The sequence below is a fragment of the Macaca thibetana genome, chromosome 11 (assembly GCF_024542745.1).
Source record: "Macaca thibetana thibetana isolate TM-01 chromosome 11, ASM2454274v1, whole genome shotgun sequence".
NCBI classification, from domain to species: Eukaryota; Metazoa; Chordata; class Mammalia; order Primates; family Cercopithecidae; genus Macaca; species Macaca thibetana.
The window spans coordinates 61555588-61578129 of NC_065588.1; the positions used below are offsets into that span (position 1 = coordinate 61555588).

A 22542-nucleotide genomic window follows, 5' to 3' on the forward strand; every position below is an offset into this window, starting at 1 on the left:
GGGTAACTGAGGGGGAAGCAAGGAGCCTGTGAGGCGATGGGGGCAGGCGGGATGCCAACATGATTCACGTGAGCCTTGATTATTAAGAAATAATATGGCAGTAGTTTCATCTGATGGGAGTGATGCATACAAAGTGTGAGTTAGAGATGGATCAGAGAGCTGGATGGTGGAGGACTCTTTATACACCATGCAGAGGAGTGGGGACTTAATGTCCCCAGGTCAGTGGCTTTCAAACCTTTTTGTCCACAACCCATAGTAATGCCTATGTTTTTACACGATGACTTATTACTAGGCCCTAACATTTGCAAGGCCTGGGCAAAAGGACAAATGGTAGCATAGATACATACAGTATAGCTAAATATTTAAAACTCAAGGCAAAAAAATGTTAGAAAAGGATACACCAACCTACCTTGACACATATATCTTATAATGAAAAATGATACCAAATAACTGAGAGTAGTGCAAATTTAAAATTAATTTTGTCTTCCACCAAAAGACTATGAATTTACCCTAGGAAATGCCAGGGCAGTGGTAACTGGGCCAAGCTGGAGGAGGGGAGGGAAGGCTCACTCAGCTTTCTCTTCCAGTGGCCATGGAATCTGTAGATAAATACCTCCTTTCTCTTGCTCTTTTCGTGGGGAGGGGCTCTTTCATTTCTGCCAGAGGCTCTGGGCCCCCACCCGTTGCTCCTTCTATACCCAAAGGCATTGAGTTCCAAAGTGATCTAGTTCATGCCAATCCAGTCCAAGGGCAACCTCTGGCCCCCAGGTGCTCTCAGCCACTCACCCTCACAGGAGGGTTTGCATTAAGAGTTCTTTGAGCAGGAATGTGAAGGGGTAGTGAGACAGCTAGCACCTGCTTTCTATGGCACACCTTTTTTCCATTCTTTTAGGGCCAAGGGGTCCCTCCAGCCCTCAGGTTCAAGCTCTTTCATTCAGCTGACAACTTTTGGCCACTTCTTGGACTGGAGGTACACACATGCTAGTAGTACTACCTGACCTGAAGAAGGGGCCCATGTAGGTCAGAGAAGCAGCTTACAGCCATTTGGGTAGAGAATGATGGTGACCCTGGTAATCAGAGCTTCAGGTGGAAAAGAGAACTCCTTGGCTGGTGGAAAAGAGCACAGGCAGAGGAAGGCCAGAGAAAAGCTTCTTGCTCACTATTGGTGGATCTGAAGGGAAGGAGGACACTGGTTATGAGGTTATTCAGCCAAGGAAAGGCCTAAAGATGGTGAAAGTGAAGATAGAGAGGAGGGGAAGGATGTAGAATCCACAGGTCTTGATGGCTAATTAGATATTGGGGGTGCAGAAGAAATCTAGAATAATGCCATCATTTCTGATGTGTGCCATTTAAGGCCACAGTGTGACATTCAGGTAGTATTTTGTTTATTATTTGGATATATGGGTCAAGATATGGTCAAGTAAATGTCTTCATTTGGACAGTTTATTAAGATGGGAATTTCTAGGCTCCACCTACTAAATCAGAATCACCAGGAGAAGTCCTGGGAGCCTGCAGGTGAGCAAACTCCTGTGGTGATTTTGAGACACATGTGTACCCTAGAGAGTGGGAACAGTGTTTCAGGTGGCCTGAGGGCTGAACTCTGGTGCTCACTAATACTTAAGGGACAGGAGGAGGAAGGGAAGTGACAGACACACTGGAAGGAAGTGGGCAGTATGTCCGATGAAAGAGAGAGGTTTAGTAAAGGAAGGACGGTGACACGGCTTGTGCATTTAACATTGGGAAGCTTCCGATAAACCTTAGCAAAGGCAGATCACACTGGTTCAAGGATTGAATATGTTGGGAGATTAGGAAAGGGAGATAGATGATACAGGATATAGTCTATACATCTTTTTTACATTTCAATTTGATTGTAAAGCCAGACAAAAGAGGGATAACAAAGCAAGGCACAGATTTGAAGGAGTCCTTTAAAAACAATTCTGGAGCACTTACATGATGAAGGGAAGAGGAACCTGTGGAGAACCAGATATTGCAAATAAGGCAGAGAAAAGGAGTAATTGATACAGCATGGTTTCAAGGGAGATGAGAGATGCATTTTAGGACCCAGAAGGAGGGAAGCTTAAGCAGAAGGAAGAACACCTCTGGCTTCTATACAGTTAAGAAGGAGAAAGGGCATGCATAGATGCAAAATATTATCTTAACAGACATTTGAACACAAACTCTAGTCCCAATTTAGGTGTTGTGGCTACAGAGGTTATATAAGGCATGGCTGTAGTTGAGTGGGGGAGATAGACAAGGAAACCAGCAAGATAACATGTGGCAAGTGTTGTTAGAGTTGTGCTAAGAGATGGTGGAAACACAGAGGAGGCATGAGACAAGGCTTTGCAGAATTGGAGAGAGGGCAAAATATGAAAATGGGTTTGTACCTGAAATAGAAGGCAGGGACATGGAAGAGAAGGGTTGAGATGAGGACTATGGTAGGGCCAGGACTTAGGGAAAATGTGCATCAGGATTACGGCGGTGCTGATTGATAACCATGGATGCAATTTTACATGTACATGTATATGTGTGTATTACATATTACACACGTATGTGTATATATTTTATATATATATACACACACACACAATCATACAATTATGAGTATCAGCTGAAACTTTGTTTGGGAGGACTTCAGAAAATCATTGTTTGTGACCAAGGAAACTTCTTGCTTATCCTTCCCTTTTCCCCTTTGATAACTTTTCTTGAGGCTAATTTAGGTACAGAAAGCCACCGCTTCCAAAAATGCTTGGTACCCTGGCATAATTTCAAAGAGATCTCCTTTCCCACTTAGTTAACTACATTTCTCCAGGAAAAAAAAAATCTTCTCTGTCAATGTAACATCCTTTAACAGGACTCCTGCTGGTCGGTTCTTATATCTTGCTGTGGCAGCTGTGAACATATATACTATTGATTGTTGATGTGTGATATAAATCCGACGGCAGCATGCCCACTAATTGGTTTGAGAGCTAGATATAGACAATGCTGTTTTATAGTAGCTTGTGTAGATAGGCCTAGTCATAGGGTTAATTCTGCTTGACAGCACATCAGCAGCATCTTGAGAGTAATTACCTAACAGAAGTTTTCCCACAGCCAAACTGAGAGCTTCAAAGGCTTCTGAATTTACAACCAGTATTAACCAATATCTGAAACATGATGTTCCCACAAGAGCTCAGAATTTTTTCTTCTTATTATTAAATGTATGGGGTTACTAGGTTCATTTGCTGTGTCCAAAGAATTTAGTGAAAAGTTACTTGGTGTTGAATAATTTCTAAAACCTTGAATAATAAAGAGAATAATTATGAATTTGGTTTTGTATTGCTTTATTAACTTACTGAAACAAGTTAATCTGTAAAGGTCAGGTGCCTTTTAAAAAAACATATTTTATCCTGTTTCACCCAAAAACAAATTTAAAACGTTAGTATCTTTTCCATATTGTGCTATCTGTATTGATATTTGCATATTTAGAGGGCCTAGGGTAATGCATGCATTTAAAATGGTTACAATACATATATATATTTATATTTTAGAAATATACACTGAAAAATGTAACTATGACCTCCCCTCCCAACCACAGCTCCCTTCCCCATGAAATAACTGTTCTTTTACAACAGTTTTTATATTGTAAAAACTTTCTTTCTCTTTGCAGCTCAGAAACCAAATTTGACTCCGGTTCAGGTATGTTTACATTAATAATGCTATTTTGAATATATTTTATTTACATTATTCTCTGGGGAGTAATTAATCAGATCAAGAAACATTTTGATTTTAAACAGACTGGGCAGTGTTTTTTCAAAACGTGAGTCCCACCTCAAAGCAGGGCTATTGACTGCTTCAAATCATAATTTGAGATGTTCACTTTGGAGTCTTCATAGCTCTACAATAAGCATTACATGCCCTATATCTGCAGAGTTTCATTTTAAAAGCAGAGGTGGGGGTTATACATGCTAATTGCTCAAAGTAGATTATTATTTTCTCAGTGGACAAAGCATCCTGAGTAATTTGAAAATTCTCTTTAAGTTGTCACCAAATGTGGGAGATAGATGCATTTAATTCAGCAAACTATAGAGAGTTCAAGCTAATAGAAATAGAAATTTGTCTATGGCTTACTAGCTTATTTTCTCTAAAAAAAATTTCATTGCTAGATGGGTGATAGAAAATGAAGGTCACCTTAAGCCATTATTTTGAATCTATTATGACAAAATTTACATTCTCACAAGCAGTGGCATATCAGCCTCATTAGACATTTTCTTTTCATTAAGCATGAATGTAGCTATATAATTCTCAGGTTTGACTATGTCATTATGTCACTTGCTGAGATTTATGTGCTTCACAGTTTCTGATGGCATTTACAATTAAAGCACAAAAATTGCCTCATGTCTCCTACAAAGGAATTATGTGTGCCCTTTGGTAGACTAACAAAAAAATAAACATTAATTTTTGAATTCCAGGAGAAAATAATTTACAGAAAAATATATAACTTGTTGAATTTAAAAGTAACATTTTTACTCTGGTTTGAGTTTCACTATATTGTAACTTGAAAAATGTTTTTACTTATTATGTTCACAAAGGAACAAGTGCTATATATTCTTTTTGATAGTAGTGTTAAGGGGATAACACACTTTTTCTTCTTTGTAAGCTTTGTCTTTTATTGTATAGTTTTGTGAATTTGGTGAGACTCATTAACTACAAAGTCTGTACATTTGAGTTAACAAATTTACCCAGTTTGAGAACTCCAGAAATCTTTGTATCCTGTGTCTTCTGCACCTCTGAATCAGATGTATGAATGATAGTATAAGATAAACATTTTTGGTTGAAAACATTGACTATATAGAGACTAAAGGTGGGATGGCGTTGTATCAACTGTTTGACTCCTTGATTCACAAATGGCTCAAAATGAGACAAAAAATCTTTTTCATTTTTTAACAGTTAAAATCTTTATAATTAAAAATAAATGAATGAAGTAGATGGAAAGTGCATTTTTACATAAAAATTACATGTCTTTTTTTCCCTGCCAGTCACCAAATATTTATTAAGAACCCACTTGATTATGATCTGATGTAATTCCCTGAATATCAAGTCAGACACTGGTTTTAGGGTACAGGGTCTGGAATATAGCTTTTAAAAATGAATAAGTCCACTAGGTTCATTTCTAAGGTAGAACCTGGAAGTAGTGTACAAAACTGAAATATCAGGCAGCTATTGTCAAAGTCAGACAATTTATGTTAAGTTTTCAAATCCAAATTAAAGTGTGTTGCTAAATTCCTGTAGTGAAAGTAAGTATTTATCATGAAAATAGTTATAACATCTGTACAGGCACACACCTTTCACTCTTGTGACCAAAGATTTTGTGCATGACTTATTTTTTTTTCAAGTTCTTATTTAAAAAAAATATCTATCATGGACAACATCTGCATGTCTTTGAAAACTACAAAGTTCTGTACTCTGAAAAGTCTTATAGGGGAATACTGATTAAAAGTTTATTTATTCTTTTAATTTTAAACTTAAATATGTTGTGGAAAGAATTCAGATGTTTTCAAATTAAGAAACGGAATTTTTTTTTATAAGCTCCTTTTAGCTTATGACTGAAAGAATCATGACAAAGGAAGTTAGAAATATATTCTTTGGCATCCTATAACATAAATTCTAAAATTTTGGTTAGAAATAAGGTAGCACAGGGCCGGGCACAGTGGCTCACGCCTGTAATCCCCAGCACTTTGGGAGGCAGAGGCAGGTGGATTGCAAGGTCAGGAGATTGAGACCATCCTGGCTAACACAGTGAAACCCCGTCTCTACCAAAAATACAAAAATAATTAGCTGGACGTGGTGGCACGTGCCTGTAGTCCCAACTACTCAGGAGGCTGAGGCAGGAGAATCACTTGAGTCCAGGAGGCGGAGCTTGCGGTGAGCCGAGATCTTGCCACTGCACTCCAGCCTGGGCGACAAGAGCGAGACTCCATCTTAAAAAAAAAAAATGAAATAAGGTAGCATATTGGAACAATTAAATGTGTGACTTTCATGGGTTCAGATTCTGTATTGTTCATCAAATACAGAAAGTAAACTATGTCTGTCTAATGTTGTATACAGCTGTGACAAAGTAAGATTTTTAAATGAAGGAATATGCCAATCTTACTAAGAAAAAAAAACCCATAAAAAATAAATACCATGGTCAGTGAGTAGCCATAATGGAAAGGATTTCAAAGTTAAATTATATGTGTGTGTGTGTATACACATACACCCACATACCTCCCCCGCCCCCACACACAAAGTATATCAAGGAGAGTACCCAACTTATGCAGAGCTTACTGCACAACATTTTTAGTTTATGTAAATAAGTTTTATGCTGTGGAGTGAGATTCAGGAGAAAGGAAGGAAAGTTTTCATTGTCAGCACATGGTAAAAAGTTTCATTTGTTGATTGTATACCAAATGATTATTTTCCTAGAAATTGATTTAAATTTTTTCTGATCAGAATCACATCTTTGTTTTTTTTTTACAAATGCAAATCCTCAAACAACCTCTTGTGCTTTTTAAGTTCACAATTTTTTATAATGAAAAAATTTCAACCATGTATAAAAGTAGAAAGTATAGTGTGATTAGCACCTATATAGTCATCATCTAAATGTTACTTTTGTTAATTCTTTGCTGAATTTGTTTTAACTTTTTTTTTTTTTTTGCTTGAAATATTTTAAAGCAAAATATATACATTTCATGTGATTTTTACAATCTGGAAATTATAGATGGTCTTGATTTATTAAAAGGAGTCAAAGTTTTGAGGTTTTCATCTATTTTAGAAATTTGAGTCACATACACATGATTGTGTAAAGGATTGTGGCATTTTCATGTCCATATCCAGTTGAAGACTCTTTGAAAGTCCTATTTATGGTGAATTGTATAGTTAAGAAAACCTTCAACCAGAAGGCAGAGGCCCTGACTTAATTCTGACCTGAGAACTCCAGAAATTTTCTATTCTCAAAATTAATTGAGTTAAAATGTCAGCTGCCATTTAGCTGTGGTCTCTATGTACTGAGTAATATACTGATTAGAAACCTTTTCTGTTGATTTATAACTCAATCACCTAAAGTTTTTGGCTTTGCCAATTGAGAACAGTCAGCTTACTTTTTAAAAGGAGTTTTAAGGTTTCCATTTTATACCTTTTCCTAGTTGATGTACTAATGTTGGCTTGCCTAGGATTATGTGGAGTTGGTGATTTTACTAATAGAGTAAAACAGACTTCCTTTTATGTTCAGAAGTAGCAAGAAGCTATACTCTTCTCCCCACCTCCCAAGAAGGGAAGTTAGTTGATGCTGGAGGAAGCAGAGCATTGAGTTTAATGTAGTGATTAAACATGAAAGCCATATATCAAATCTCAGGAGAAACAAGCTTTTGAAAGAGGCAGAGAACTGTGGAGCATATTGCATGATAGGCTATATAAACAGAGCCCTGGAGGTCACTGTGTGGATGCAAACCAATTAAATAAAAGAACTTACTGGCTTTGCTTTCTGTCATCTGGATAGGGAGGATCACAAGTTAACATGCACAGGATTGAAGTGTAAACTTTGTTTAAATAAGCTAGGCACCTTTGGAAATTTCGTTAACTCTTTCAATCCACTGCTAACGTATACTTTCAAAAACCAAAGTCTCTGGGAAGTTTTTAAAAAATCCAGAATATATGTTCTCTTGGCCCTCTGTACATACCCATTGGCAAAGGGTAATGAACTAGTAATGAGTAGGATAGAAGAAAAAGTGAAGGATGAGGGTGAAAAGACCAAGAGTTGGCTCTGTCGCCAAATTTCAAGAACGTGCTTGTCTTTCAAAATCAACCCATTTGGAAAAGCACAGCTCTTGCAAAATAACTGAAAAAAGATGTTTTTCTCTTCTGAGTTCTGGGTATAAGGATATAGGTGGAATTTACTAGTCACTAATATAACATCAGGATATTGTTATTTCTGTTCCAATAAAGTAGAATAGCTTTCTGACCAAGAATAATCTAACTTATTTATAAGTTAACCTTATCTTATTAACTTATTTATAAGTTAATAACTGGATGTTAAGGACAGCTTGTACTGTAATTCTGTGTTCCTAACCTTATCAGGCAATGTTTGGGTGAGAAAATGAAGTACCAAGTTAAATGGTATAGATTCATGGTCCATAAACATTCAAAACAAAGATTTTTTTTTTTTTTCTATGGAGTCATGTTGGCTGAGAAAGTGAATAAGCTTATGTTTAGTGCTTGTTGATTCTGGGCTGCTTGGAATAGCTATACGAAGGAAATGGGCTCATAGAACACAGCAACTCAAAGGTATAAGATTTCATGAAAGCAAATTATGGAGGATTAAGAAACCTAATGAGCATGGTTTAGTGTGCAGAGTTGAGGAGGGAGCTCACTATTAAATAAAGCCGAGAGTGTAGAAGGTTAGGAGAGCCTAAAAGACATGATTATAAAAGGCACAACAGAATATAATTATGCTGAAGGAGGGGGTGGGGGTGGAATCAAAGGAACAAAAAGCAGCTAGTGTCGCTTTTAGGATCTGTAGTTAAAAAGGAATCTACACCAGGGTAAGGAAATCAAAGAACATAATCACTTAAAACTTGAGGCAAAAACGTAAGTGCGGGGAAAAATAGAGTGGGGCTGTTAAGGTAGTCACTAAGTTGAAGGGAAATGAGGAATTTAAAAGTAGTGGAAATAGAGTTTTGAAAGCTTATTAACAAATGAGAGAATTTGCCTAACATAGTAAACCTTCCTCAAGAGCTATTAATAAGATATTTTCAGTTCTTGTAAGCATGAGAATATGTTGACAATACTTTTTAGCCATACAGTTCAATTTCTTCATTTTAAATTTCTTATTTTAAACTCATAACATTGATGAACAAGGAAATAAAATATAAATATTTATATAAGAATATTGAAATCTGCATTTAGGCATCATTTATCAGCGGAAATAAGAAAAATATTGACTATTCATCTATTCATTCATTCAATATATATTTATTGGGCATACCATATGCCAGATGTTGAGGTTATAGCTGTGAACAGGATGGATACAAGTCCTTCTGTCATGGAATCTTACACTGGTTGGTTGGTCCATGGTCCATTATACAAATTCACATGAACTTACCTGCATACTTAACTGAGGAGGCCTAACAAGACTAAAACTTAAATCTAAATGGTGAGTCAGAGACCTCTTGATATTCAAACATAAGCCAATTTATTTTAGATTTAGACAAATTCACCTTTCGTTACTTTATTCAAGCGATATCATTCTGTTTTCTACAGACTTAAGAGAACAGCCTAATAATGCTAATGGGTAGGGTGTAATTTTTCTAGAGTTTTAAATAAGGAGCGACATTTTCCATTTGATCATCATTTTTTAAAAAATCAACTTAGAAGAGAACACACTGACAAATATTTGTGAATATGGTTCTATTCTTTGTTTTTGTTTATTTCTTTTACAGGATCCTGTTCAAGGTTAGCCTGAAAAATCAGGCAACCTTCCCCATAGCAATCTTTTTGTATTTTTTTTGAGACAGAGTCTTGCTCTGTCACCCAGGCTGGAGTGCAGTGGCATGATCTCAGCTCAATGCAAGCTCCGCCTTCCGGGTTCATGCCATTCTCCTGCCTTAGCTTCTCGAGTAGCTGGGACTACAGGCGCCTGCCACCATGACACGCTAATTTTTTTTTGTATTTTTAGTAGAGATGGGATTTCACTGTGTTAGCCAGGATGGTCTCGATCTTCTGACCTCGTGATCTGCCTGCCTCGGCCTCCCAAAGTGCTGGGATTACAGGCATGAACCACTGCGCCCGGCCTATGGCAATCTTTCTTGATTGAATAGAAGCAAGTAGAGGGGACATGGCTCTTCATCCCCTTTTATAAACTAACTTGACCAGGAAGCAGAGAGGCATAGTGGCTAAGTGCAGAGGTTTGGGTCAGATAGATGTAAGTCTCTCTTTCTAATAATTTCCTATTGATTTTCTCAGATTTCATATGTACCATTATGTCACATACTTACATTTTGTATTTTTTCTTAGAACTAGAGCATTTAAAAACTGAATTTCCTTCATTGGAGCTTTAGCTGAATCCTATAGTTTTAATATTTTACTTATTTTTATTATTTTTTTAGAGGCAGGGTCTCTCTCTGTTGCCCAGGCTGGAGTGCTGTGGCACAATCATAGCTCACCATAACTTTGAACTCCTGGGCTCAAGTGACCTCCTACCTCAGTCTCCCAAGTAGTAGGGAATACAGGTGCACACCACCATACCGGGCCGATTTAAAAAAAAAAATTTGTAGACACTGGATCTTGCCATGTTGTCCAGGCTGGTCTCAAACTCCTGGCTTCAAGCAATCCTCCTGCCTCAGTCTCCCAGAGCACTAGGATTAGGCATGAGCCACTGTGCCCAGCCCAATATTATATTTTAAATAAATGCAGTTTTGATTTTCTTTTGAACATGATAGTTATTTAGGGAAGTGTTTTTTTTTTTTAATTTCCAAATTTTCTACGTTCTACTTTTATTAATGTTTTTCAGTTTTATTGTTTGGTAGTCAAAGAATTTGGCCCTACTATTTAAAAAGTCTATTATTGAGTACTTATTAAAGTTTTAATTTTGGCCTTCCATGTATTTAATTTTTGTGGCTTTTTTGTTGGAAAACTATATTCTCTGCAATGTAAAGGCTTCAATGCACATTTAATTAGATCAACCTGATTCATGATAATTAATCCTTTGTATCATTATTTATTTGGTTTTTATTTTTTCTGAGAAGGACGGTGAAAGGAATGAGTTTGTCATTTTTTTTTAACCTGAATTCTGCTTCTTTAGATATCACCATCCCTGTGTTGTCAGCTCCACATACTCCATAAATCTGGTGGCAGCCAATTTACTTGGGGCGTGTATTACACTTGTCTCCTTGTAGAGAACATTACTGCAGAGCAATGCTCATATAAATGAAGGCTGCTAAACTAACACAGGAACAGAAAACCAACACTGCATGTTCTCACTCATAAGTGGGAGTTGAACAATGAGAACACATGGACACAGGGAGGGGAACATCACACACCCGGGCCCGTCAGGGCATAGAGGGTCTGGGGAGGGATAGCATTAGGAGAAATACCTAATGTAGAAGATGGGTTGATGGGTGCAGCACGTGTATACCTATGTAACAAACCTGCATGTGTCCCAGAACTTAAAGTATTTAAAAAAAAAAAAAAAGAAAAGAAATGAAGGCTGCTGTAAAGAGGAAACATGTTATTCCAAACTCATATGTGAGGCAAGAAGTTGCTGCAATTACCATCTGTAAATACCAGTGCTCTCCTCCTCCCACATATCCCATAGCTTTATAAGGAAGGAGGCTCTGAGACTTTATATGATTCAAATGTTTGTTTTCTCCACTTAAGATCTTCCCCGACTACTCCATCTGTTTGGCAAGGTTCTATTTACCTTTTAATGCTCACCTCAAACATTACTATATCAATTAAATGTAACCTTCCTTGACACCTTCCCAGGAGTCAGCCATCTGTTTCTCTGTGCAAATGCTGGCTCTTGTAGCACTTATCATCTGCAGAAATTATTTGTGTGGATCTTTTCTCTCTTTCCAAGTCTGTGAATTTCTTAAAGGCAAAAGCCATGTCTCATTTACCTTTATAGCCTTGATGTCTTTTTTTTAATTTTTTTTTTTTTTTTTTTGAGACAGAGTCTTGTTCTGTCGCCCAGGCTGGAGTACAGTGGCACGATCTTGGCTCCCTGCCTCCTGGGCTCAAGTGATTCTCCTGCCTCAGCCTCCCCAGTAGCTGGGATTACAGGGGCCCCGCCCCCCACCCCTCTGCAACCATGCCTGACTAATTTTTGTATTTTTAGTAGCGATGAGGTTTCACCATGTTGGCCAGGCTGGTCTCAAACTCCGTATCTCAAGGGATCCATCTGCCTCGGCCTCCCAAAGTGCTGGGATTATAGGCGTAAGCCACTGTGCCTGGTCTACAGTCTTGATGTCTTATATGAGATAATTACTCAATAAATAAAAATTCCATGAGGTTGGAAATTTTTGTTCTTTAATAGTAATAGAGATAACTAACTATGGAAGATTTATTCTCCCCTTTTATAGTGTTGAGTTGTTGCTGGGAAGTGGCTACTGGGCCAGAGTTGACAATTTCCAAGCTCTTTGCATCTATGTGGAGACATGTAACTAATTCTTACAGTGGTATGTATGTCATTTTTAGGTTAAGGGGATTAAGTAGTCAATATGCTTTCCTTATATCACTTTTCCTCTTCTGAGGTTAACTCATAGTTACATGCTGAACATGATGCCATCACAGTGTGGAAAGAGTTTGGATCCATACATCATACTTGGAGGAGATCCACGCAGGAGAGCCATTCATCCTAGATTATCTTCATTGGACTTCATGTATTATGAAATAATTTTTTTATGATAAGCCACTGAGATTTTTCTATCACTTATTATAGCAGCTAATGTTACTTACCTTGACTAGCTCAGTGCTTCGACTAGTACTTGGCAAAAAGTTATTTGCTTATAATTATTATCTAGTGGCAAATATCCCTAGATTTTTTTTTTTGGATAAATGATTGAATGAATGGCTAGGAATTACATTATCTAACCTGAAGGATCCTTTAAACCAAGGATTATAGAAAAATAGAATACTATGTTCTATATAGTCACCAAGCCTAGATAAGCTAGAGAGTATCACAATAATGCAGTATAATAGGTCACCTCAGAAAGTGGTGATTTAAAACAATCATCATTGATTCATGCTTATATGTCTATGGGTTGGTTGGGTGTTGGCTGGCACATGCTAGTTGCAGGTTGGGTCCAGGTCTGTTCTATGCTTGTCAATGATGGTAGAAGATAAGAGGGCAAGCCCAAATATGCAAGCACATAATGATATGATTATAAAACACCTTGAAAATATAAAATGTAGTACAGATTTGTATATGGTTTGCAATGTGGCCATTAGTAGGCCATTAAAAATGTTGCTGGCCACACACAAAAAGTAGCATTAATTGCCTTGGTGAATTTTTTGTGTATAGTATCTGGCTATTAACTTTCAGGCTCAGAAACCTAGATGTTTCACTATCTCTCAGGGGTGGACTCACATGGACAAACCCAGAAGACTGATGGATGAAGCCAGAATGCCACTGTATTTCTTTATAATGAAAAATGTAATTTTCACATGAGTGAGAATACTTACATCTGCATGATCAGTGTTTTCTTTTTTTGTAAGTAATCCAGCTACATGAGACACAAAATCACAATAAAAATTCACTTGATCAGTTTACCAACATAAATCATTAATGTTGGGACTGAAATTTCCTTACTGTAACATATCAGCCTAAAGCTAAATATCTTTGACAAGTTGAATCAAAATGGAGAATTGCTGTTGAGTACAGACTAAGAACAAAGAAAACAAATTGAATGTGTAGTTTTATGGTTTAAGTTAACAATTGTCTGTCTCCAAATAGGGATGGTCCTGGCTAGTGAGACCTTTTATGACATAAATTTAATTGGCCACAACTTCATTCATCCATTCATCCATCCATCCATCTACCCATCCACCATCTACCTATCCACCATCTACCCATCCATCTATATAAAAGATAGCCTTGCTGTTGGACCTGGACAATATACTGCAAATTCGTTGCCTAAGACCTTGTTTCCAAATTCACAGAGCAGACCTTGGAAGCGATTGTAGAGCTGACAATTTACAGTTTAAATGTTTCCTACCTTATTGAAGTAAATATTAAAATTTCAGTGGTTTAATAAACCATGTCAGTATACTTAAATTAACATATAGAACAAGGTCAGTATATAGATCAAAATATAGAACATTTCCACCTGTTATATTCCCTTATATCTTTCTTTCGTCAGTCCCCACTCATCAGAGGTAACCACTCTTCTGACTTCAGTCACCACAGATAAGATTTCCCTGTTCTTGAATTTCATATAAAATAGAATTATATGGTATATACTCTTTTTCATATGGTGGCTTTTGCTCCATATCATGTTTTTAAGATTTATTCATGTTATTTGTACATATCAATAGTTATAGCTGAGTAGTATAAATTGGGAAGTATATTTTGCTCCAAGTTTGGCTACCATTGATGCAGTTGTGTTTACTGAGCAGTCTTGGTTTCTAATATTCTCAGGCCCACAAGACCATTATTAATATATTGAACCAGCATGTAGGCATTTTTACTTTGACTCAGTGGTCAGTCATGATCAGTCGGTCAATTTGCGTGTGCATGTAGAGCACTTACTCCAAGACATGGTGGAGGATGTATGAGTATGAGATAGTCTCTACATTTGTGGAGCTTATAATCTAATTAAAGAGATGAAATGTACACGCATGAAGATATTTGTAGCTTCAGGGTAATTTGAATGGTCTCAGCAATGGAGTCCTAGAATAATTTAGAAGACGTGAATTACTTTAGAGTATGGTGATTGATCGGGGCAGTTGCATGGTGGAGGTAGAACTGAAATAGTCAAGGGTAGAATATGGATAGATATAAATAAAGAGGGAGATAATTTTAAATAGAGGGCCCCTTAAGATCAGGCACAGAGACGTAGTTGCTAAATGTATTTGAGGAACAGTAAGTAATCCAACTTGCCAGAACTGGAATATTTTTGTTGGGGGGTTCTGATATAGTTGGGAGTCTATTAGAGACCACAGGCTTGGCCAAGGCAGGTGGATCACCTGAGCTTCAGGATATTGAAACAGCCTGGCCAACAAGGTGAAAACACATCTCTACTAAAAATTCAAAAATTAGCCGGGTATGGTGGTGCACCCCTGTAATCCCAACTACTTGGGAAGCTGAGGCGTGAGAACTGCTTGAACACAGGAGGCAGAGGCTGCAGTGAGCCAAGATCGCGCCACTGTACTCCAGCTTAGGTGACAGAGCGAGACCCTGTCTCAGTAAGAAAAAGAATTGGTACTTAACTCTGTGGCTAATAATAACAATGACAATGACAACAAAACAATTACAAAATTGATTTTCTGCCTAATATGTAATATGCACACTGTACTAAGTGTTTAATATTAACTCATGTAATTTGTATAGACCATGCATTATTATTCCCCTCTTATAAATGAATAGACCAAAGCAGAGGAAGTTTAGATATTTGCCCAAGGTCACATAGCTAGTAAGTGACAGAACTGGGATTTGATCCTAAGTAGTCCGATTCCAGAGTCTTAACCAATATGCAGTATAAAAACCTAGAATATGAGTTGATGGGATGAAAACAATAGTTTATGCATTTTTAGTCATATACCCTATTCCCACATGACATACTTGCTCACACAGTCACATGTAGTTGTAGAAATTTTCTCCCCCTCCAAATAGTTACTCAGATTCAGTAGTCTGTTGAGAAATGGATTTTGAAGGTACTGTAAGAATTTTAATTAAAATAACATGCATTTAATCCCCTAGCTTTAAATTCTCTGCTGAGAAAGATACTCATGAAGGATTTGTTGCAAAGAAATGATAGAGGAAGAGTTAACTGGTTCTAGAGAATTTATAATAATTTGTTTTAGACTAGGGCTTTATTTTTAACATAGACCAAAATTAACGTAATTCAATTAATACAGTTTACTATGGTTTTGACAGGAGGTGAAAGTACTTACCTTATATTGATAGATATTTATAAATTGGAATGAATTGGTGATCATGGTCACCTTCTTTGGGCAGTAGAACAAGGATTATTTGGCTCTTCATTATAATTGACATATCTTGCTCATTCCTGGGTAGAAATAAGCTACATTCAACTGCAACGTGTAGAAAATTTTGCTATAGCACATTACTTGTTTGCAGGCTTAAGATTTTTAACATCTTGTTCCACTATGAAAATATTTTATTTATTAAGGAACATGTACAAATTTAGTAAAACTATCAGTTATTTGCTTATAGTATCAAAATATTTTAGTAAAAATCCTTTAAAATGATAATGACTTTTCAGTTCTTTTTTTTTATTATTATACTTTAAGTTCTAGGGTACATGTGCACAACATGCAGGTTTGTTACATATGTATACATGTGCCATGTTGGTGTGCTGCACCCATTAACTCGTCATTTATGTTAGGTATATCTCCTAATGCTATCCTTCCCCACTCCCCCAACCTCATGACAGGCCCCGGTGTGTAATGTTCCCCTTCTTGTGTCCAAGTGTTCTCATTGTTCAGTTCCCACCTATGAGTGAGAACATACAGTGTTTGGTTTTCTGTTCTTGCAATAGTTTGCTGAGGATGATGGTTTCCAGCTGCATCCATGTCTCTACAAAGGACAGGGACTCATCCTTTTTTATGGCTGCATAGTATTCCATGGTGTATATGTGCCACATTTTCTTAATCCAGTCTGTCATTGATGGACATTTGGGTTGGTTCCAAGTCTTTGCTATTGTGAATAGTGCCGCAGTAAACATACGTGTGCATGTGTCTTTATAGCAGCATGATTTATAATCCTTTGGGTATATCCCCAGTAATGGGATGGCTGGGTCAAATGGTATTTCTAGTTCTAGATCCTTGAGGAATCGCCACAATGTTTTCCACAATGGTTGAACTAGTTTACAGTCCCACCAACAGTGAAAAAGTGTTCCTATTTCTCCACATCCTCTCCAGCACCTGTTGTTTCCTGACTTTTTAACGATCGCCATTCTAACTGGTGTGAGATGGTATCTCATTGTGGTTTTGATTTGCATTTCTCTGATGGCCAGTGATGATGAGCATTTTTTCATGTGTCTGTTGGCTGCATAAATGTCTTCTTTTGAGAAATGTCTGTTCATATCCTTTGCCCACTTTTTGATGGGGTTGTTTTTTTCTTTAAATTTGTTTGAGTTCTTTGTAAGTTCTGGATATGAGCCCTTTGTCAGATGAGTAGATTGCAAAAGTTTTCTCCCATTCTGTAGGTTGCCTGTTCACTCTGATGGTAGTTTCTTTTGCTGTGCAGAGCTCTTTAATTAGATCCCATTTGTCAATTTTGGCTTTTGTTGCCACTGCTTTTGGTGTTTTAGACATGAAGTTCTTGCCCATGCCTATGTCCTGAATGGTATTGCCTTGGTTTTCTTCTAGGGTTTTTATGGTTTTAGGTCTAACATTTAAGTCTCTAATCCATCTTGAATTAATTTTTGTATAAGGTGTAAGGAAGGAAGGGATCCAGTTTCAGCTTTCTACTTATGGCTAGCCAGTTTTCCCAGCACCATTTATTAAATAGGGAATCCTTTCCCCATTTCTTGTTTGTGTCAGGTTTGTCAAAGATCAGATGGTTGTAGATGTGTGGTATTATTTCTGAGGACTCTGTTCTGTTCCACTGGTCTATGTCTCTGTTTTGGTACCAGTACCATGCTGTTTTGGTTACTGTAGCCTTGTAGTATAGTTTGAAGTCAGGTAGCATGATGCCTCCAACTTTGTTCTTTTGGTTTAGGACTGTCTAGGCAATGTGACTCTTTTTTGGTTTTATATGAACTTTAAAGCAGTTTTTTCCAATTCTGTGAAGAAAGTCATTGGTAGCTTGATGGGGATGGCATTGAATCTATAAATTACCTTGGGCAGTATGGCCATTTTCACGATATTGATTCTTCCTGTCCATGAGCATGGAATGTTCTTCCATTTGTTTGTGTCCTCTTTTATTTCATTGAGCAGTGGTTTGTAGTTCTCCTTGAAGAGGTCCTTCACATCCCTTGTAAGTTGGATTCCAAGGTATTTTATTCTCTTTGAAGCAATTGTGAATGGGAGTTCACTCATGATTTGGCTCTCTGTTATTGGTGTATAAGAATGCTTGTGACTTTTGCACATTGATTTTGTATCCTGAGACTTTGCTGAAGTTGCTTATCAGCTTAAGGAGATTTTGGGCTGAGACAATGGGGTTTTCTAAATATACAATCATGTCATCTGCAACAGGGACAATTTGACTTCCTCTTTTCCTAATTGAGTAGCCTTTATTTCTTTCTCATGCCTGATTGCCCTGGCCAGAACTTCCAACACTATGTTGAATAGGAGTGGTGAGAGAGGGTATCCCTGTCTTGTGCCAGTGTTCAAGGGGGAATGCTTCCAGTTTTTGTCCATTCAGTATGATATTGGCTGCGGGTTTGTCATAAATAGCTCTTATTATTTTGAGATATGTTCCATCAATACTGAATTTATTAAGAGTTTTTATCATGAAGGGCTGTAAAATTTTGTCAAAGGCCTTTTCTGCATCTATTGAGATAATCATGTGGTTTTTGTCTTTGGTTCTGTTTATATGGTGGATTATGTTTATTGATTTGCATATGTTGAACCAGCCTTGCATTCAAGGGGTGAAGCCCACGTGATCATGGTGGGTAAGCTTTTTGATGTGCTGCTGGATTCAGTTTCCCAGTATTTTCTTGAGGATTTTTGCATTGATGTTCATCAGGGATATTGGTCTAAAATTCTCTGTTTTGTTGTGTCTCTGCCAGGCTTTGGTATCAGGATGATGTTGGCCTCATAAAATGAGTTAGGGAGGATTCCCTCTTTTTCTATTGATTGGAATAATTTCAGAAGGAATGGTACCAGTTCCTCTTTGTACCTCTGATAGAATTTGACTGTGAATCCATCTTGTCCTGGACTATTTTGGAATAAGTGTGATGCGGTGCTGAGAAGAATGTATATTCTGTTGATTTGGGGTGGAGAGTTCTGTAGATGTCTATTAGGTCTGCTTGGTGCAGAGTTGAGTTCAATTCCTGGATATCCTTGTTAACTTTCTGTCTTGTTGATCTGTCTAATGTTGAAGTCTCCCATTATTATTGTATGGGAGTCTAAGTCTCTTTGTAAGTCTCTAAAGTCTTGCTTTATGAATCTGGGTGCTTCTGTATTGGGCGTATATATATTTAGGATAGTTAGCTCTTCCTGTTGAATTGATCCCTTTACCATTATGTAATGGCCTGCTTTGTTTCTTTTGATCTTTGATGGTTTAAAGTCTGTTTTATTAGAGACTAGGATTGCAACTCCTGCTTTTTTTTGTTCTCCATTTGCTTGGTAGATCTTCCTCCATCCCTTTATTTTGAGCCTATGTGTGTCTCTGCATGTGAGATGGATCTCCTGAATACAGCAAACTGATGGGTCTTGACTCTTTATCAAATTTGCCAGTCTGTGTCTTTTAATTGGATCGTTTAGTCCATTTACATTTAAGGTTAATATTGTTATGTGTGAACTTGATCCTGTCATTGTGATATTAGCTGGTTATTTTGCTCGTTAGTTGATGCAGTTTCTTCCTAGCATCGATGGTCTTTACATTTTGGCATGTTTTTGCAATGGCTGGTACCGGTTGTTCCTTTCCATGTTTAGTGCTTCCTTCAGGATCTCTTGTAGGGCAGGCCTGGTGGTGACAAAATCTCTAAGCATTTGCTTGTCTGTAAAGGATTTTATTTCTCCTTCACTTCTGAAACTTAGTTTGGCTGGATATGAAATTCTGGGTTGAAAATTCTTTTCTTTAAGAATGTTGAATATTGGCCCCCACTCTCTTCTGGCTTGGAGAGTTTCTGCCAAGAGATCTGCTGTTAGTCTGATGGGCTTCCCTTTGTGGGTAACCTGACCTTTTTCTCTGGCTGGCCTTAACATTTTTTCTGTCATTTCAACTTTGGTGAATCTGACAATTATGTGTCTTGGAGTTGCTCTTCTCCAGGAGTATCTTTGTGGCATTCTCTGTATTTCCTGAATTTGAATGTTGGCCTGCCTTGCTAGGTTGGGGAAGTTCTCCTGGATAATATCCTGCAAAGTGTTTTCCAACTTGGTTCCATTCTCTCTGTCACTTTCAGGTACACCAATCAGATATAGATTTGGTCTTTTCACATAGTCCCATGTTTCTTGGAGGCTTTGTTCATTTCTTTTTACTCTTTTTTCTCTAAACTTCTCTTCTCACTTTGTGTCATTCATTTGATCTTCAATCACTGATACCCTTTCTTCCAGTTGATCGAGTCAGTTACTGAAGCTTGTGCATTTATCACGTAATTCTCGTGTCATGGTTTTCATCTCTATCAGTTTGTTTATGGACTTCTGTGCATTGGTTATTCTAGTTAGCCATTTGTCAAATCTTTTTTCAAGGTTTTTGGTTTCTTTGTGCTGGGTTTGTAATTCCTCCTTTATCTCAGAGAAGTTTGATTGTCTGAAGTCTTCTTCTCTCAACTTGTCAAAGTCATTCTCTGTCCAGCTTTGTTCCATTGCTGGCGAGGAGCTGCGTTCCTTTGGAGGGGGAGAGGCACTCTGATTTTTAGAATTTCCAGCTTTTCTGTACTGCTTTTTCCTCATCTTTGTGGTTTTATCTGCCTTTGGTGTTTGATGATGGTGACATACAGATGGAGTTTTAGTGTGGATGTCTTTTCTGTTTGGTGTTTTTCCTTTTAATAGTCAGGACCCTCAGCTGCAGGTCTGTTGGAGTTTGCCCGAGGTCTACTTCAGATGCTGTTTGCCTGGGTATAAGCAGCGGAGGCTGCAGAAGAGTGAATATTGCTGAACAGCAAATGTTGCTTTCTGATCGTTCCTCTGGAAGCTTTGTCTCAGAAGTGTACCCGGCTGTGTGAGGTGTGAGGTGTCAGTGTGCCCCTAGTGGGGGATGTCTCCCAGTTTGGCTACTCGGGGGTCAGGGACCCACTTGAGCAGACAATCTGTCCATTCTCAGATCTCAAACTCCGTGCTGGGAAAACCACTACTCTCTTCAAAGCTGTCAGACAGGGACATTTACATCTGCAGAGGTTTCTGCTGCCTTTTGGTTTGCTATGTCCTGTCCCCAGAGGTGGAGTCTACAGAGGCAGGCAGGCCTCCTTGAGCTTCGGTGGACTCCACCCAGTCGAGCTTCCTGGCTGCTTTGTTTACCTACTTAAGCCTCAGCAATGGCAGGTGCCCCTCCCCCAGCCTTGCTGCCACCTCACAGTTAGATCTCAGACTGCTGTGCTAACAATGAGGGAGGCTCTGTGGGCGTGGGACCCTCCGAGCCAGGCACAGGATATAATCTTCTGGTGTACTGTTTGCTAAGACCCTTGGTTAAGCATAGCATTAGGGTGGGAGTGACCTGATTTTCCAGGTGTTGTGTGTCACGGTTTCCCTTGACTAGGAAATGGAATTCCTTTCCTCCTGAGCTTCCCAGGTGAGGCGATGCCTCGCCTTGCTTTGGCTCTTGCTCATTGGGCTGCACCCACTGTCCTGCCCCCACTGTCTGACACGCCCCAGTGAGATGAACCTGGTACCTCAGTTGGAAATGCAGAAATCACCCGTCTTCTGTGTCGCTCACGCTGGGAGCTGGAGGCTGGAGCTGTTCCTATTTGGCCATCTTGGCACAGATTCTAGTTCTTCTTATGTCTCAATACATTTTTCATCGAGTCTTTTGTGTTGTAGAACTATGCTAAGAACATTTTATAAGAGGTTCTTTTGATTTTTCATTAATTTCCCAGGATAGGAATGAAAAATTAACAGATTTAAAGTAAATTTTTGCTTAATGATCACTAGTCTTAGTGAATTTTCAATATCTATGTTTTAGATATTCAAACGTTATTCCTTAATTAAGAACTTAAATGGCCATATGGCCTATATTGTATTTGATGTTGTAAATTAGTAACCTTCTATTCTAGTTGTACTTTTGTTTTTGTTAATATTAAAGACATACTTAATTGATACATATTTAAGATGTATAATTGACACTGTATTTTCACACAATAGCATGTAATAATGTTTGTTGAATAAGTGATAAGTGAATGAATGCCATATGGAGTAATGTTGTTTTGCCATTTCCAACCAATGTGGAGTATTTGCTGCTAACAAATATCACCCTGTTTTCATAAAATGTGTCTATATATTACCTTGCATCTAAATCATTCACATTGTGAATGGAAGGCTATATGTAGATGGTGAGAGGTAAAAAAGACAAGAAAATTTAATGACAACAAAAATATTTTGTGGCAGAACGTAGGGACACAAAACAACAATGTAAAGATTCAAGTTGTATGGCCTATCCGTGGTTTTTCTACCAAAAATAGTAACCCTCAGTCTCCCCAGTCAATCAAAAATAGACTTTGGAGTTTTATCCTAGATTTGAATTTATTTCTATGTTAGAATAGTCTATTAAAATTATTTTCCCCATGTTGTTATATACTAATAGTAAAATACATTTTTACAGTGTGAATGAAAGTGACATTAAAATTCATTTAAATTTATACAATAGAATTACATTTTTGGGAATCTGTTTAAGTTTCTTGTATTTTGTTGCTTGTTTCATATCACTTTTTTATTTATTTTGAGATGGAGTCTCGCTCTGTTGCCCAGGCTGGAGTGCAATGACACGATCTTGGCTCACTGCACGCTCCACCTCCCAGGTTCACGCCATTCTCCTGCCTCAGCTTCTTGAGTAGCTGGGACTATAGGCACCCGCCACCGTGCCTGGCTAAGTTTTTGTATTTTTAGTAGAGATGGGGTTTCACCATATTAGGATGGTCTAGATCTCCTGACCTCATGATCTGCCTGCCTCAGCCTCCCAAAGTGCTGGGATTACAAGCATGAGCCACCGCACCTGGCAGATACCACTTTTTATCTACATATTTGCTT

At 37.9% G+C, this 22542-nt stretch overlaps 1 protein-coding gene across 4 annotated transcripts in view; it reads left to right on the forward strand.

Moving 5' to 3' along the window:
- Positions 1 to 22542, forward strand: part of MSRB3 (methionine sulfoxide reductase B3) — a 190413-nt gene that overhangs the window by 78993 nt on the left and 88878 nt on the right. For all 4 annotated transcript variants that reach the window (XM_050748614.1, XM_050748617.1, XM_050748615.1 and 1 more), the window contains one exon: positions 3647 to 3675. In XM_050748614.1, coding sequence (XP_050604571.1) covers positions 3647 to 3675 — 29 coding nt within the window. The remainder of the gene's footprint in view (positions 1 to 3646; positions 3676 to 22542) is intronic.